At 37.3% G+C, this 16991-nt stretch overlaps 1 protein-coding gene across 1 annotated transcript in view; it reads right to left on the bottom strand.

Annotated features, from left to right (window-relative positions):
- wwox (WW domain containing oxidoreductase) overlaps positions 1–16991 on the bottom strand; it is a 251974-nt gene that overhangs the window by 152345 nt on the left and 82638 nt on the right. Inside the window, exons 7-8 of the mRNA XM_065291319.2 lie at positions 11761–11946; positions 5402–5666 (exon numbers count right to left, since the gene is read on the bottom strand). Coding sequence (XP_065147391.1) covers positions 5402–5666; positions 11761–11946 — 451 coding nt within the window. The remainder of the gene's footprint in view (positions 1–5401; positions 5667–11760; positions 11947–16991) is intronic.

Here is a 16991-nt window from a genome sequence, read left to right as displayed (position 1 = left end):
TGTTAAAGTCCCCCTTTTAGAGCAAACCGCCGGCTAATGTACGACTATCGGGCCATGGTCAAAAGTTCAGCCCCTGCATATGTAAAAAGGTAGCGGAGCGCCCGAGGCTGAATCCCGAGGAAAATAATTGCGCTAAACTGCTGAAAACGCGTGGTCAGACGCCGGAGCGGATCCCAATGAAGCGATTGTGATGAGGGCGGGCGTGACGGGGGGAGGTGGCGAGGCGGACGGGCGCCTGTGATTTTCCCAGCAGCCTCATGTCCCAAAGCATCAAGCAGCTATTAGACGCCACAATACCCAACAGTCTTAGAAATGTCAAACCAAACATGCTAAAACAGCTGTTTAACTACGCAAATGAAAAGGTTATGGGGGCTTCTGGGATGTACAGTACCTCACACAAAGACAGAAAGAATCAAAAATGACCTTTGTCGACATTGACCAAAAAACACCTCGTTCATTTAAAGCGGTCATCCTGATGTCATCTGATATAGTACAAAAACGAATCCCTGTAAAACAGTTGTATATAAAATATATAAATCGCATTAAGTCGGTTTAGTTTAATTAAGTTAATTCCCATTTAAAAGTAAAAAAACAGTACAATACTCGTGAATTGCGCTAAATCTACAGCAGAATAAAAGTTTTTGTTTACATCATACAGTATATGTGTGTGAACTGTGTATAATAACTTTGTATAGATAAATGCACACACATGCATGTATATATTTAAGAAATGTTTACATGTGTATATATACATTTGTATATTAATGTATAATTAAAATTATATATAAATATAAATACTTATTTTATATATATATATATATATATATATATATATATATATATATATATATATATACATATACATATATATATATATAATTAAAATTATACATGCATGTGTGCATATTTATATATACATAATTATTATACACAGTTTACATACTTATATGATGTAAACAAAAACTTTTATTCTGCTACAGATTAATCACGATTAATCGTTATACATCCCTAAGGTAAATTACATTAAATTACATATTTTATATTATTTATAATATCATTATAATTATTATTATATATTATCTAATAATATTATGGGTTACGCTAATTTAATGGTGTCACTGTTTTATTGTAATAATACATTTAAGTACATAGCGCTTATTAATAAAGTACTTACCATAGGGTTAGTGTTAAAATAATGGTTTGGGTTAGTTGCATGTAATTCATAATTTACTGTTATTAATATAGTATTTGCATTTAACGTGTAACAAAGACACCATAAAATAAACTGTTACCAAGTTATGTCATTAAATATAAAACTATAAATATTTTATACTAAATGATCTTCCGTCAATTTAAATGAAACAATGAACACAAACAATGAACTTCATCAATGTTACTTTATGTGCAAGAGAAAACACACAGTTCTTCGATCAGTTTCTCATGATGCCACTCAAAGACGTCTGTTTATCAGAGAACATCAGTACTGGTATAAAGAGACCACTTCATAATCATGAAGAGAAAATTACTCAACCCTTATCAAAGCTAAACACATAAGCATGAGCCTAATGTTTAACTGCAGCCCAAAGAGAGAGAGAGAGAGAGAGAGAGAGAGAAAGTCAGAGAGACAGAGAACAGTAGAGAGATTAAAATATTTAATCTACAGATTATGATTGGAGGACAGTCATGTGAAGGGAAGCCTGCTATATATCAGAGATTCATGCCTTTCCATTCTTTTTTATCAACTCAGCAAAACTGAAAATTATCTAAAAATAACAAGATCATTGGATGAAATTCAGTTCTATGAAGTGCTTTGCAACATCTTCAATGTAACTATTTATCATGTGTATTAAACTATCTTCTTTACTTAGCCACAAAAAAAATACATTATTACATAAATCGCATGAACTTAATTATTTAATAATTATTTATTATTATTATTATTATTAATATTGTTATTATTATTATTATTATTATTATTTTATTGTTATTATTATTGTTAATATTATTATTATTATAATCAGTTTCCAGTTGTTTGTTTTTAAACTTACACAAGCGGACGTTTGAAACATCTGTACTTTAAGGAACACTGAACTAAATGAAAGTGTCCCACTCAGATGCTACAAAACAGCAAAATAAGAGGTTTTATTCTAGATTTGCGCAGTTATAAATCACCTATAGCTTCCTGGAGAAGACAAAAGGTGTTTTACTGTGCTCGGGTGTAATATTGTTTGAGGTTCTTCCTGTCAACATTATGCAGAGCTGTGCAACCTTGAACAATTTCCCACAATCCCATATGAGACTGCAAGCAATTAAAACGATACCATCTTCATAGCCTCATAACCAATAAATAAAATAACAGCAGCGGTTTGTGTTAACTTCAATAATACTTAAGGAGGTTCAGACGAGAAAGATTGTATTGTTAAGTAATAAGACATTACAAAGATAATTAATGGAAATGTATTAGACAAGATCATAATTTGCATAATTTGATAATAATTTGTATATGTAAAGTAGATTTATTGTCTTGTTTGTCTCTTATGTCACATAAATCTGCATACAATGCATAAATATGCTATATATTTCAATTCTTAAAAATATCAAAGTTTAATCAATTGGCCAACTCAAAGTAGCACACATTTTATGCATTAGCTGCCAAAATGGACCAAGTCGCCCTGTTGCACACCGATGTCCATCAAATATAGCTGACAGCTGCAGGTATGAGGGATTTGAGTTATTACTGTATAAACTTTTGCCATGTTCACACCCATCTATTTAATATATAATCAGCTAATGATGAGCTCGGATGAAATACTGAGCACGCTACATCAAATTCTGCCTTGAGAGCTTGAAAAAAATTAAAACAAAGAATACATCAAATGCATTGTGTGGCCTGAAGCGTATCAGAGGCGGAAGGAAAGGCCGCAGGTGCGAGAAAGGCAGATACTTTATGATTTATGAGGATGTTGAATTTTATAGTTTGTCTCTGTAAGTGTATATGACTGTCCTCTTCAGGCTAAAACAGCAGAGAGTTGCCTTCAGGAAAAGCTGCCCGTCTGATTTATGCAGCGCTGGGGTACACGAGCCGCGCACACTCATACACACGTGCAGTGGGTCACGCGCACACAAACTACAGGCGATTCCTGTTCAAGAATACAAGTGAGCATGAAGAAAACTTTTTTGGACATCCTATTATTTCACCACTTCATCTTTGCTACATAATACACATGTGCCACATATTTATGTATTATTAAAGTTTTTTTTAAATAAAAAAACATTAATCCAAATTGAACAGAAAAAAGTAGCGTTGGGCCAATAAATCGCAATGCTTCTTATTGAATTATGGTGAAATGCTGCTACATCCAAAACCAGAGGGCACTCAAAATGGGCCGCAGAAGAAGAACCATTTACACGCGCATCTCCAGGAAATGGCTCAAGCATATATTGCCGTTCGTCAAACCTTTTCAGGTATTTTTTATGATCTGTATAATAATTATGTTCGAGTGTTGCTTTTTCAAATGCATGTTTTAAACGACTCAAACTTCTGATTTCAGATGCTGTGCATAATATCATTTTAAGGATTGGTCACTAAACAGTAATGCAAATAGTGATGTGAAACCCTGTTGTTGTCTAATATGATTACAGTATGTAAAAATGATTGGTTCTTGACTCAAAATGTAACAACTTTTTTTACCTCTGAAATAACTTCTCTTTTTGATGAGATCATGATTCATATAAGCCCTAGTTTGACCTTATTTATTTTTTTTATTTTTTTGTATGCAACATTACCCTAACTTATCACAGACACAATCAAGTCAGCTTACAACAGAAATGCATGTACTGTACAGTATCCCAAGTGGAGAAGACAATCCCAGAATGCACTGCAACAATGCACTGCTTGGTTAAAAAGGCAGATGCATTTGAGACGGTTTTAAAAATGTATTTAATTGAAATGACAATTGTTTACAGGCAAATCCATACACTATAGTACAATCTAATAAAAAAATGACCTTTAGGTTTCTGTATTTATGTTTATTACAGTATTGTGTTATTAGTATGAGAATGGCAGCAGACTTCGGCTCCACCCCATCTTTTATTTTTTTGTGACATTTTGCGACTTTTTTCCAAGTTCATTCCACAGCCACAGAGCAGAGTGAACGTCAAAATAGGTGTTTGCATTAATTCATAGATAACATCTGAATCTGTGAAGAGTTTGGTTCCAAAACAATAAACAATAAATCCATTTTGACTAATTTGGGTAAAAATGTGTTTTCTATACCAAGAAAGTAACAAGATGACAACCACTGTCTGTTACAAACTTTCACATAGCATCTTTAGGTTATAATAACATAAAAAATTCATATCCACAATTTGATTTTCAAGAATTTATTATAAAAACTGATTATTTCTTACGCGTTTTTTCATTGCTGCTGTCATCCTTGGGACGTCGTCGCTGAACTTTTTTGACAGAGATCAGCTGTAAAATGTTTTGGTCCTGCTCGATTTTTGGTTACTTTGAGTAAAATAATGTAAAAAAAATATATAGTTTTTAAAAATAAAGTTTTTCATAAGATCCCCTGAGGGTCAATGTGTAAGCATAACAGAAGCTTGATGCTGGTGGGAGAACAAGCCGGCATTTTTCTTTCGCCCGAGTGCCTCTCACGTAAATTATTCAATTTTGATGGCTTACGTTTCTTTAATGCCACAGAAAACCAGCACAAGTTTATCAATGCTATCAAAATTACTTTGTTTGTTTGTTGATCACAAAGTACAAAGTATACAAATGGTGCGCTGTGATTTGTTAAGCAGATTTATGACATTTTGCAGAGGTGGACTGCCGTCTGTCGCGGTCTGGGAAAAAGGGAAAAAAGATGACAGAAAACACGGCGGATATCGGATTTTGCATAAAATAAAGAATTAATTTTTAATACTGACTTGATACAATACTGATGGTAACTATTTTTTTAAATGTGTTTATCGAGTTTGGGAACCAAACTCTTAGTTCTTTAATATTAATAGAAATGTTATACACATATTTTTAAACAGTTATTTAAAATTGCAATAAGGTTAGTATAAAATCTAATTGTAGTATTTAAACTTTTTTATGTATTTTAGTCACACCCTCATTGAGGGATGAGCCTCCCTAATATTAAACACCTAGAATCACCCCTGTGTGTTAGGTACTGCTTGTGTAAACTGCTTCGAATCCGTCCACTCCAAGAAGCTCCATTTTAATTACAATGCTGTCTTAAGGTAGTAGCCATAGGCAGCATTTTGTACAATTCGTTTTTTTTTTTTTCAAAACAATGAATGAAACTCTAATTTAATTTACTACTTACCAGGTCATAGACATATTCAACTGTCACACCACAGCAGGTGAAAGGGAAAAATCAAAAGTTCCTACCATGGACTTTGTGAAGGGCCGGGCAAACGTGAAGAGCAACGTCATGAGCCACCAGCTGCGATGAATGGAGGTGTACATCATATTCCCAGGATGCACTGCGTTACAGGTGACGCCCAGGGTCGACATGCGGTGGTGGAGCTCATCGGAGAACAGAATGTTGCAGAGTTTGGCACGGTTGTAGGCCAGCATTGACAAGTACTCCTTCTGAGGAGGTGACAGAAGATTCAAGTCCACCTTTCCACACGAGTCCACCAGATCTGTGAACCTTCACAAACAACAAGTGATGACGGTGAGAGATAAGAGATGCTACTGATCGACATCATCACCTTAAAACACAGCAATGTTTCAATGTAGACCAAAGTTGGTTTTATTTAAAAATATATACATACAGACAAAGGTCATCTGATTTTATTATTATCAAAACTAACAGAGTGGAAAATCTAGCAAATTTTATTTTTGAATCAAGATTTATCAAATCAAATTATTGAATTGATGACATTCGTAACACTTGTACTGTAACTTTCATGAAAGGTAATGTTCGAACGAAAACCCATTAGAATGGGTTTTTAACAAAAACATTTTTATTTTTTCTTTGCAACAATGTGCACGGATGAATTATCCGCAGTAAAAGCAGGTGCATTTATGCAAGAAAGAATTTATTGTCAATTTTACATTGACATTAAAATCTGATTTAACCACCAGTAACTGTAGTAATAAAGCTCAAAAAAGCAGAAATAACCTAAAGAAATGTGAGCCGATGGAGAAATGAACTAAACGAGTTTTGGCAGTCCAGGCTTGGCTTAATGTACATGAAAGCTACGACATGATGTTCTTTAATTGGCTCCGACTAAGCTGTTAAATGCCAGATGTTTGACAAGGGCTCTGAACACAAGGTGTTGTATTTTCCTGATGTGTCCTTGTGCGTATGTAAACAGTCCCAAGAAACTTCAGCTCAATGAACTGTCCCTTCCCTACTGCGGATCTGCGTGTGTTCTGCGCCCACAACGGCGCTCAACGTTTACCTCTTAATTATGCGCTTTACATAACAACCAATCAAAATGTCACATTGCCTGTATGACAAGCTCAGTGCGGCCTGTGTTGCTTTTTGACACGTTACATCTCTGCTTGGGTAAACAACAACATCTGCGGGCGTCTTCTGTCCTAGCAGGAGCGTTATTACAAACACTAGAAGTGTGAACTGCACGAGAGTAGGAAATTTGTCGATTAAAACAAAACAATACTGAAAAAATAGCTTATAGTTTGCTGTTGTTTTTTTAGCATAAACCAGCCTAAGGTGGTTTGTTGGTAGGGGTGCACCGATAAATGCCGATATACACTAATAATACGTGGCCGATAACTATTCTGAAGTGCACAGCTGATTTTATTCACAGCTATTTCGTTCTTTGATTAGTAAGTCCTTATCGATCTGAAATCACTGTTGGTTTGAGTCGTTTATAACATGCATTTGAAAAAGCAACACTCGTCAAACATAATCATTATACATATTCTTTATTATCATGAAAATACCTGAAAAGGTTTGAAGAACAGCAATACAAATATATCCTTAAGCCATAGATATGTATAAAGGCTAGATGTCTCGTCCGCGCTGCTGGCCAATTGAGTGGAACGGCCGCATTTTGCCGGCCATCTTACCACAGGGCGCTCGCTCACTTGTAGCATTGAGTTTTAAAGATGCAGGTACTTTTAAATGACCATAACTTGTTTAATTTTTTACCGATTTTCAAACGGATTGGTTTGTTATAAACGTCAAATATGTACCTATGACACTGCATACCTATACTAAAAATAAATAAAAAATTCATGAAACATGTTAAAGCATCCAGAATTATAGCCGCGTTAATAACGTTTGTAAAAAACCAAAACGTTTGAAAATCGGTTGAAAATTGAGCAAGTTATGGTCATTTAAAAGTACCTGCACCATTAAACTCAATGCTACAAGTGAGCGAGCGCCCTGTGGTAAGATGGCCACCAGGTGATGCCGTTAGTAACTCGGCGGTAAGACATCTAGCCTTTATACATATCTATGTCCTTAAGCCATTTCCTGGAGCTGCGTGTGTATGGTTCTTCGTCTGCAGCGCATACTGAGTTTCTGCACAAGAGCGCCCTCTGGCTTTTGGATGTAGCGGCATTTCACAGTAATTCATTGAGAAGCATAGCAAGCATCATCGGCTGATATATCGGTGCACCCCTATTTGTTGGTCTAACTTAATGATTTAAGTTGCTATAGTAGGGCTCCAGTCCTGGCCAGATTGGTGGTCTTTAGATGTTTTTTCCAGCCATTTTAGTTAGTTACTTTTATAATGCTTCAAGCAGGGCTATAATCTTCATATCTTTATTCTACGAGAAAAAAACACAATATGCAGACTGTCTAAACCAGGGATGGGCAACTTCGGTCCTGGAGGGCCGGTGTCCTGCAGAGTTTAGCTCCAACCATAATTAAACACACCTGAAGCAGCCAATTAAGGTCTTACTAGGCATACTAAAACTTTAAGGCAGGTGTGCTGAGGCAAGTTGGAGCTAAACTCTGCAGGACACTGGCCCTCCAGGACCGAAGTTGCCCATCCCTGGTCTAAACTCTCTAAAAATATTGTGTTTTTGCAACTCAATGTTGGGTCAAAAAGGAACGAACCCTACAACCGCATTGTGTTGTAGTTTAACATACCCTGGGTCAAGGGTTTCTCAACAGAGGGCCTCAACAAATGAAAAGGAATAATTGACAACGGGTCGTTGAATTATTAGAAAAATAATGCACATCCGAGGTGGTCGCATTGTGGCCGTTACACCTCGGGTGTGCATTATTTTTCAATAATTCAATGGCACGGAGTCAATTATTCCGCGTATACTATGGTTACAACACCTCAAGACATCGATCACAATATATATTTAAAGGGATTCATCTAGTTTTTGTACTTAAATCGCTATTGTGAGTAGGACTATTTCTTCCGCGTCTCATCCAACGTCTCTTTTTCTTAATCCAAAACGTAATTTTGAAGCTGGCAATAGAGGCTTGAGCCATTCTACTGCAGTTATTATTAGAGTTATTAGAAAGAGAGCGAGAGCAACAGAAATACAGAGAGACAGAGAGAGAGAAAGAAAGAAAGAAAGAAAGAAGGAAGAAAGAAAGAAAGAGCGAGACAGGTGCGTTATTACAATTAACTATGCAAAGTGATATAGAACTGTAATGCAGTCGAGAGAGCTGCCTGGAAAGTGCATTTCCCAGAAAAGAATTGCACACCTCAGAACGTTTATCAGCCAATCAGATTCAAGCATTCAACGGACCGGTAGTATAAAATGATTTAAAATAAGACAAAACAAGCATTAAAATAAGATTAATAGATATTTCTTTGTGTTTGATGATTTTGTAAACAATACACATCTAGTATATCTCTAGTATATTTTATTTGGTAGAAATTGTGAGTTGGGGGCCTACAAAATTTGTTGTGGACAATAGGGGGGACTTGAAGTGAACCTCTGCACTGGATTGTTTTAACGAAAAATGCTGGGTTGTTTTAATCCATTGTTGTACTTTGACCCTAGAATTTAAAGAGTGCATAGACCAAGGACTAGCCCTAAAATGATAAAATAGCATTAAATACACAAAAGTACATAAAAGTTGGCAAATTTACTTGTTGAGAATTCAACCCCTCCCAAAAAAAAAAAAAAATTATAACAAAGATTTTACAGTTTAACTATTAACGTTTTGGTACACTATTAGTCGGGTCACAGATGTATTCACACTGCGTGATTATCAGGGGAAGTGTTCAGTTGCTGCTGTTTCAGACTGCATGATGGATTGGCGACAGGGGTTTTCATACTGCATGACTTTACCTGACTAGGAAGAATTGCCAACAACTTTGTCCCGGTCCGCAAACTACGTCTCACAACCAAACGCACGCGAGAAGTGACACGAAGGAAACAACGCAAGGTCACGCGTGCAAGACAGGTTCTCAAGAAGCTTACCATACAAATTGCATGTGCAAACATTTGCAGCAGAAAGAAGAAGAACTAAAGATTATGAAGGAGGAAATGTTTGGAAAGACTCCTCCCCGAACTTCCAGCTGCCCTGTTCGTTGCTCTCTCATTGGCTGTAGGTCATCGCCGATGTTATTGTCAGTCAAAACACATTTCACACGGCATGATTTTGAGTCACCGTCAGGTCCAGATATTTAGCATGCCAAATATCTCACGAGTATCGGTGACTCGTCGGCGATCCTCTCAGAATGCATCTTTTATAATTCACACTGTGTGATTGTCACTTGCGTGCATGAGCATCAATTTGCCTGTGATTTCGGGCATTTGTCCGCGATTTTCAAAACCTGTCGGTGAGTCAAAATCAGGCCTAAAATGGGCATAAGCTGTAGACAATAGACCAGGGGTTTTCAAACCGCAGTATGGGGAAATTCAGGAGTTCCCTAAATTGTTCCAAGTGTGTCCACATAAAATTCACAATAGCAAACATTGTAGTCTACTGTGTAACCAATTATTAAAGACAGTACACTCTAAAAGTCAATAAGGGACGAGCCCAGCCTACTGGGTTGTAATTTAACCCATTGTTGGGTCAAATATAAAAATTTTCTGGATAAATTTCAACCCAGCTGCTGGGCTCATCTCTTTTTGACCCAAATGCTGTTTTGAAAATAACCCAGCATTTTTTATGAGTAAATGCTGTCTTTAAAATACAGTATAATGGCCATTTCACATGGTATGCGGCAAGCGGCGAAATCGACGCGCGGCTACAGCTTTTCTCGTGCAGTGGAAGCGTTTTGTGCAGCATTTAGTGCCAATCTGTTTATCTTCAATGACGCCTGCCATGAAGAGCCTTGTCTGAAAAAGGAATAGGATTTTGGGTACACGAGCAAGGCGTGTGGACAAACTCTGCTTCACTTCTGTAACCGCCCCCATTTTGCCGCTTCCGCACATCTCCTATTAAGACATTACCGCGTACCGTGTGAAACACTCATAACAGTTACTATTTACACTGCCTAAATGTTTTTTCATACAAAAAAATTATAAGGGTATACAGTTTTAGGAAGGGGGTCCCATGCAAAATGTTCATAATATTTGGTGGTCTTTGCCATCAAAAAGTTTGAAAACCCCTGCAATGGACCATCATAAAGATACTTGTAGTTGCTTATTTTTAGTATCTAACTCCATTGATGCTGTTTGCAAAATGTCATGAGTGAGTTATCACACAGTAGTATTTTTGGGTAAACCTTTTTGCATCATTTTAGCCATTCCGTATCCATCCTCACAGTAGCACTTTGCACATGTTGACCATCATCTTGTGTCTGTGATAATCCACACGGCCCTCCCAGCAGAGGCATTCTGTGGTGGAAAGTCTATTTTCAGAGCAGAGGTATGAAAAGGTCGGGTCAGACTGGTATTTAATGACTCCAGTATCCTGCTTTAAAAAGACTGAAGTATGAAAGCGCAAATCTGTCCGGCGTGAAGTTTCAGAGGTGAGTTTTCTGTCCATGATATCAGTGGGCGCCTTGTTTGGAGTCGTGAGGCAAATACCAGCACCCATCTGTTCTGTCACTTAAGCCCCGGTGCAATAGCACAGATAAACCTCCCTGTTGACTCCATTTTAGATTTTGCCCTCAATTTCGCTCTTTCCCTCAGAGTAGCTTTCCGTGGCTCGTCTGGGGTGTCAAGGTTTAATTCTGTGTTTAAGGCTTTGGGAAACATAATCTCTTTCCTGGGTTAGAGGTCAGATGGTGAGCTCAAAAGCCACATATTAAAGGTCGTGAAAATGAAAGATATGTGGAGGTAGGAAGCGGACATTGAAAATGATCAGGTTTAGTAGAGGAAGATAATAAAAAGAATAAAGGAAATAACTGTAAAGTTAAATGAATGAGACCAGCGGAGAGATAAGTGTGATAACACGTAAGTGATTTTACTGTTTGAGGAGAGGAAATGAGACGGTTTAAGATCTTATTCTTCCTTTGGCACTAAGGGAAAGTTCATCTAATTTTTTAAAGATAGTTTTGCATGTTCTTACTATTGCAAAAAACAGAGACTAGAGCGACTAAAGCTATAATACCAAAGACTTCATCTGTGTCTTACAAAACTATTGTGTAACTTCAAAACACTTTGAAAATAGCAAATGTTGCACCTGGCTTTATACAGCTTAAAAGCTTCAACAAACCATTACAGTTTGACACTGGGTTCAGTTTGTGTATGCTTTTTGCGCTAGTATCACCCATGACCTCAAAGATGTGCTATGGAAAAAATAGATAGACTTGCGAAGTTTCTTGGATTCAGTATCAAAATGCGGGCTTTAGAATTTCGAACACCTGAGGTCAGGACAATCTTAGGAAAAAAATTGACAGCCTCACCTGTGAGACTCTGAGGAGACCACAACCACCCGAGCTGGAGCAGAGCACCGCAGAACGTCCTGCAGGAGCTGAACCAGGTAGAAATGACCGAGGTGACAGATCTGAAAGGTGGATTCAAGCCCATCCTCTGTTAGACTCCAGGGTTGCGTGCAGACTGCCGCATTACACACCAGAATGTGCAGTGGCCTGCAAAGACACGATGACAAAACAGTCATATATGAAAAAAAAACATCTTGTTGTTACACTTGACATAACAATCTCTGTTGAACTGTTTATGTAGAACCAAAATAACATGTTCTGTGTTAAAATAACATAGGGGCCCTATTTTAATGATCTAAACGCATTGTCTAAAGCGCCAAGCGCACAGTCTAAAAGGGTTGTTCCTATTCTCATAATGAGTAATGGGTGTGTTAACGTGCAAAAAAACAATGAAAGTCAGCTCTCATCCCCTTTCAAAGCTAGTTGTGCTCGGACCATGCCGATTTCCTATTTAGATGGTGGAATTTGCAAACTGAAAAACTAAGTGAAGGAAGATAACCACCAGTTTAAGATTGATGTTAAAAAAATATGTTGTTTTTATTTGTATTAAAATTGTTATTTTTTTGTTTTAAAAACTTTAAGTCGTTTTCTTTCAGTCATGGAAGTTAAATTTGCAGGCTTTTAATTGCTGTAAATGTATGGATAGCCTACATGGTCAATGTAATCTCAAAAAATAATTTACAAATATACAGGAGAAAGGTTTTTACTTTAAAAATACTTTATTTGTAACAAACAGGAGTTAAAAAATAATTAACAAATGTGTGGAGAGCCGAAACCTTTCAGCACTGGGGCAGCACCATGAGCAACTCTTTCGCCGCCAGCGTTTTTAAAAAAAGTTGCCAGTCAGCGCCAGCGTTTTTCTGGATTTTCACAAAAGTTTAATGCCTTCCAGAAAATGTTCTTCTTTAAATATATAAACATAAAATACACCAAATGAATGAACAGACCCTCTGCTTTCAAAAAAAAAACCGTTTCATCCTACCTTCAGTAGTTCTTTTGTAATCAGCTTTTGAATATGGGTAGGTTTCTGCAAAAACACCACATTTTGAGCAAAAAACAGAGATAATTCCATTTTTGTGACGGACTTTTCATAGAGATCCCATTCAGAGCGATCTTTAAAACAGACACGGACATGCAGCCGCTTGCCGTAGGGCAATACTTCCGGGTTTAAAAAGTTGCGGTATTGCGGAAAACCGGAAATACTCGTCATTGGCAGGGAAGCGTTTTCTCTTGATTGACGAGATATCTCGTTAATGGCGGCGAAAGAGTTAAAAGGTTATCATCTCATCATATACACAGGTATATACAAAAGTCATTATATACAATAAATCAGTTTAAAAATACAATAGATGCAATATTTGCATTTGTTTAAAGCAAAGCATTTAATTACGTACCAGGCTACAGGTGAAGCAGCTCTTTACGCCTTTTAACATCTCATAATCGGTCCTCATTTATGTCCAAGAGACTCAATTATAACTTTTATATTTTATTTTTGTATTTTTAATTTATTAAAATGTTTGTGTGCTGCTGAGCATCCATATGTGTGATAGGCAAATGCTCATTTTCGTCCGGTTTATAGGCGCATATTATTAACACGCTCTTTAAAGGGACACTCCACTTTGTTTGAAAATATGCTATGCATTTTCCAGCTCCCATAGAGTTAAACATTTGATTCTTACAATTTTGGAATCCATTCAGCTGATCTCCGGGTCTGGCGCTAGTACTTTTAGCATAGCTTAGCACAATCCATTGAATCTGATTAGACCATTAGCATTGCGCTAAAAATAACCAAAGAGTTTCGATATTTTTCCTATTTAAAACTTGACTCTTCTGTAGTTACATCGTGTGCGAAGACCGACAAAAAAATTAAAAGTTGTGATTTTCTAGGCAGATATGGCTATGAACTATATTCTCATTCTGGCGTAATAATCAAGGACTTTGCTGCCGTAACATGGGCGCAGCAGGCCCAATGATATTACGCAGCAACCGAAAAAAGTCCTCTTAGTAACTTTCAATGGCAGGGGACTACTTTCAGGCAGTGCATAATATCATTGCACCTATTTAAACAACTTGGCGCTAAATGTGAAAACGATAATTGCGCCACGTTTAAACTAGCAGAATACACTTGAGTCGCGCATTGCGCCTGGTGTATGATAGGGCCCAATGTGTTAAAATTACGCATAATGTGTTAAATAGCATAACAGAAAAAATGTGTTAAAAATTTACACATCCTTTCTCTCTGAGTGTACACTGTAAAACATGCAGCATTTTTGTCAACATAAATTTTGTTACTTTAACTTAAAAAATAAGTTAAACAATTTCTACTTCATTTTAAAAGTTATGTCAACTTATCACATGCCAAAACTTAAAATAGTAGGTCCAACTTACTTAAAAAAGCCAGTTGTTTTAACTTCATGCTACATTTTTTTACAGTGTAGCTGAAATTAACCTCCTATGGCCTGGATGTACTGTAGGAGGACATCACATTTTTTTGTTGTTTGCACCATAATACTTAATTCTGTGTAACTGGAACCTGGACAAACATGGACAAATACGCTGCTTCATGTTCAAAGAAAAATATTTTGTTATTATATTTATTCTTCCTAACCCCAAAATAGCTGGGTCAAATCTAAAAAAAAGACAAACCAAATCTTGGGTCTTAGGAGGTTAAATTAATTAATTAAAATAATCACATAACTGTGCAACTACAATACACAAGTAAGATTATCAAATAAACAATTGCGCCAAATAAAACAAATCAAAACTATTTTAAACAAACTTAATTTAAGCTGAATTAAAGCTCAAAGAGTGTCCAAACACTCCATCAAATCTCTTCCAAGGTCAGTCTGGGTAAACATCCATCGCTCAGCATGAGAAAGGTCAGAGATTTCGAAAAGTCCAGGCAAGATCTTTTTTGTGACAGAGTCGCTTCAATGGTCCTGAAACCACAGCCGTACGGCAAAATAATCTGAATCCACCCCACCAATTTTTAATTTCTTCCATTAGAATTAATTAGGAAGCCCACAGGCAATTTGTGTACTCCATATTTAATACTGCCTCCACTATTAATTAAAAACTGGTTGCTGGAAAATTAATGGAGGAATTGTTATGCCCCGCTTTAATGAGTCTTCTCTATGACATTAAAAAAAGTACACTTCATATTTCCCTTCAGGTACCGTGCGGAACGTTGCAGCGTGCATCAGTGGAAATGCAGAGGATTATGGGATATCTACAGGGCCACGGTTACACGCGCTTCTATTAGAAACATGCAGGTGCTTAACCAGCACTGTAGAGATCATGTTATAGTTACTGACCTTTTAAATACCACAGGACAAGGAGCATGACGTATATATAAGCTACAACCATCTGAATGAGTAACCTCTCTTGCTGAATCATATTTAGTTTTATGGTTAAACAGTTTGTTAACACTACAAATATTTTGAAACTTCAAAGCCCTTAACGCTGTTTGGGGCCCTTTAATTGGATCACCACTAAATTAATAGTAAATAATGAAGATTCAATATAAAACACCAAGATCTTCATGAATAGGCCTAGTGTCTGAAATCCAAACCTTTCACTGAAGATCTTCATCAGACATAAGCAAACGCCATATCTCACAATAAACACGCACGAGTGCTCAGCTCAGGATTGCCCAAAGGGCACCAAGATGCTCCGGTACCCATGAGAGCAGTTCATCTCCCGCTGGAGAACACGATTCGCTGGAAACATCTGTGGAGGAAACAGATCTCCTGTCCTCCTCTGACTGACAATCTCACAGTCATGGGCACGGATCCTGGCGCTCACACACGTGCGTGTGCACTCAGATCTCTCTAGAACTTAATGAAGCGTGGACTCAAAAAGAGGGAGTGATTGTACCTGAGAGAACACCATTAAACTTTATGACTTTCATGCTCGGCTTTGAAACCGTGTAATGGAAGAGGAACATGTCTGTGATCGCCGGCGAGCGGATGATAACGCGTCCCATGGGCGCTCTGCGAGACAGGAAGACTTTGGTATTGCCCGGAAAACCTGGAACATCGTGGGGTACTGCCATCCTGTACTTCAGGCTTCAAAGAAGCCTGTGCCACCCTGTACTTCAGGAATCGTTCATCCAAAAATGAAAATTTTGTCATCATTTATTCACCCTTTGGGCTGTTTTAAAGTTTGACTTTCTTCTGCAGAACAAAACATTTGATATATTTAAAAAATTATTTTTGGTTTCTGTATAGCAATGTAATCAGTTTGTATGATGAAAACACTGGGACTCATTAAATATTCACTTTTGAAACATTGATCAATTCATGCATACAGAGCCCAGATATGGGTGTGCTTACATTATCCTAACCAAACTGCGCCCGAGCACGTTTGACTCCCGAAGCCTGGTTCGCTTGACTAGTGTGAACGCTCTGTACCGTGCCCAGGCACTGTTTGGTTTATCACACCCTGGCTGGTTTGAAGAGGTAGACTCGGGTGCGGTTTACGCAGAACGCAAAGTGTGGCCCCAAACTGTGCCAGAGCGCAGTTCAAATGGAAATCTGTCAATTTAACAAAAACAGATTACGTGACCAGGTTTTTAATGCTCATTTTTGTCACCATGTGCTCAGTTAATCTACATCGGTACGCAGTCTCCCGTCAAATCGAACACAACTTAACACATCTTACTCAGAACCTCAAGAATGCGTACTGGGGCAGGACCATTAGGCATTGTAGAGATGAGAGATAGATAGAGATAAGAATATAGGTCTTGGACATTTTGTGCCCAGGTCAAGGAACCTGAATAGAAGACTAGAAACATGTAAATGATTAAAGTATGTGCAGCCATGTCACTCATCTCATTACAATATGCAAACTGGATAAAACTGGATATTACTTATTGTATAGTTTAATAAAAAAATGTATTTTGATTATACAAATGAATGACAACCTAACTATAGTGATTGTTTTACTAGCTACTGACCAGCGTAGGGAATCTCTATGGCTAATTTATAAGACATGTTGCTGATCCTGTATGTTGTTAGCCTGGGTTTCCCCAGGCTGCCTTACGTGCAAATTTATTCACACTGTAAGTCTAGCATGGAAACCATGGACCAAAAGTCTATGTTGCACACTGAATCAGTTTTGTTTATCCAACACGGCAGCAGACGCGAAGCTACTTTTCAATGCAGGCTTAGATAGTGTTCGAAGTAGTTTTG

The sequence above is a fragment of the Paramisgurnus dabryanus genome, chromosome 23 (genome assembly GCF_030506205.2).
Source record: "Paramisgurnus dabryanus chromosome 23, PD_genome_1.1, whole genome shotgun sequence".
Taxonomy (NCBI): domain Eukaryota; kingdom Metazoa; phylum Chordata; class Actinopteri; order Cypriniformes; family Cobitidae; genus Paramisgurnus; species Paramisgurnus dabryanus.
This window is presented reverse-complemented; position numbering and strand designations above follow the sequence as displayed.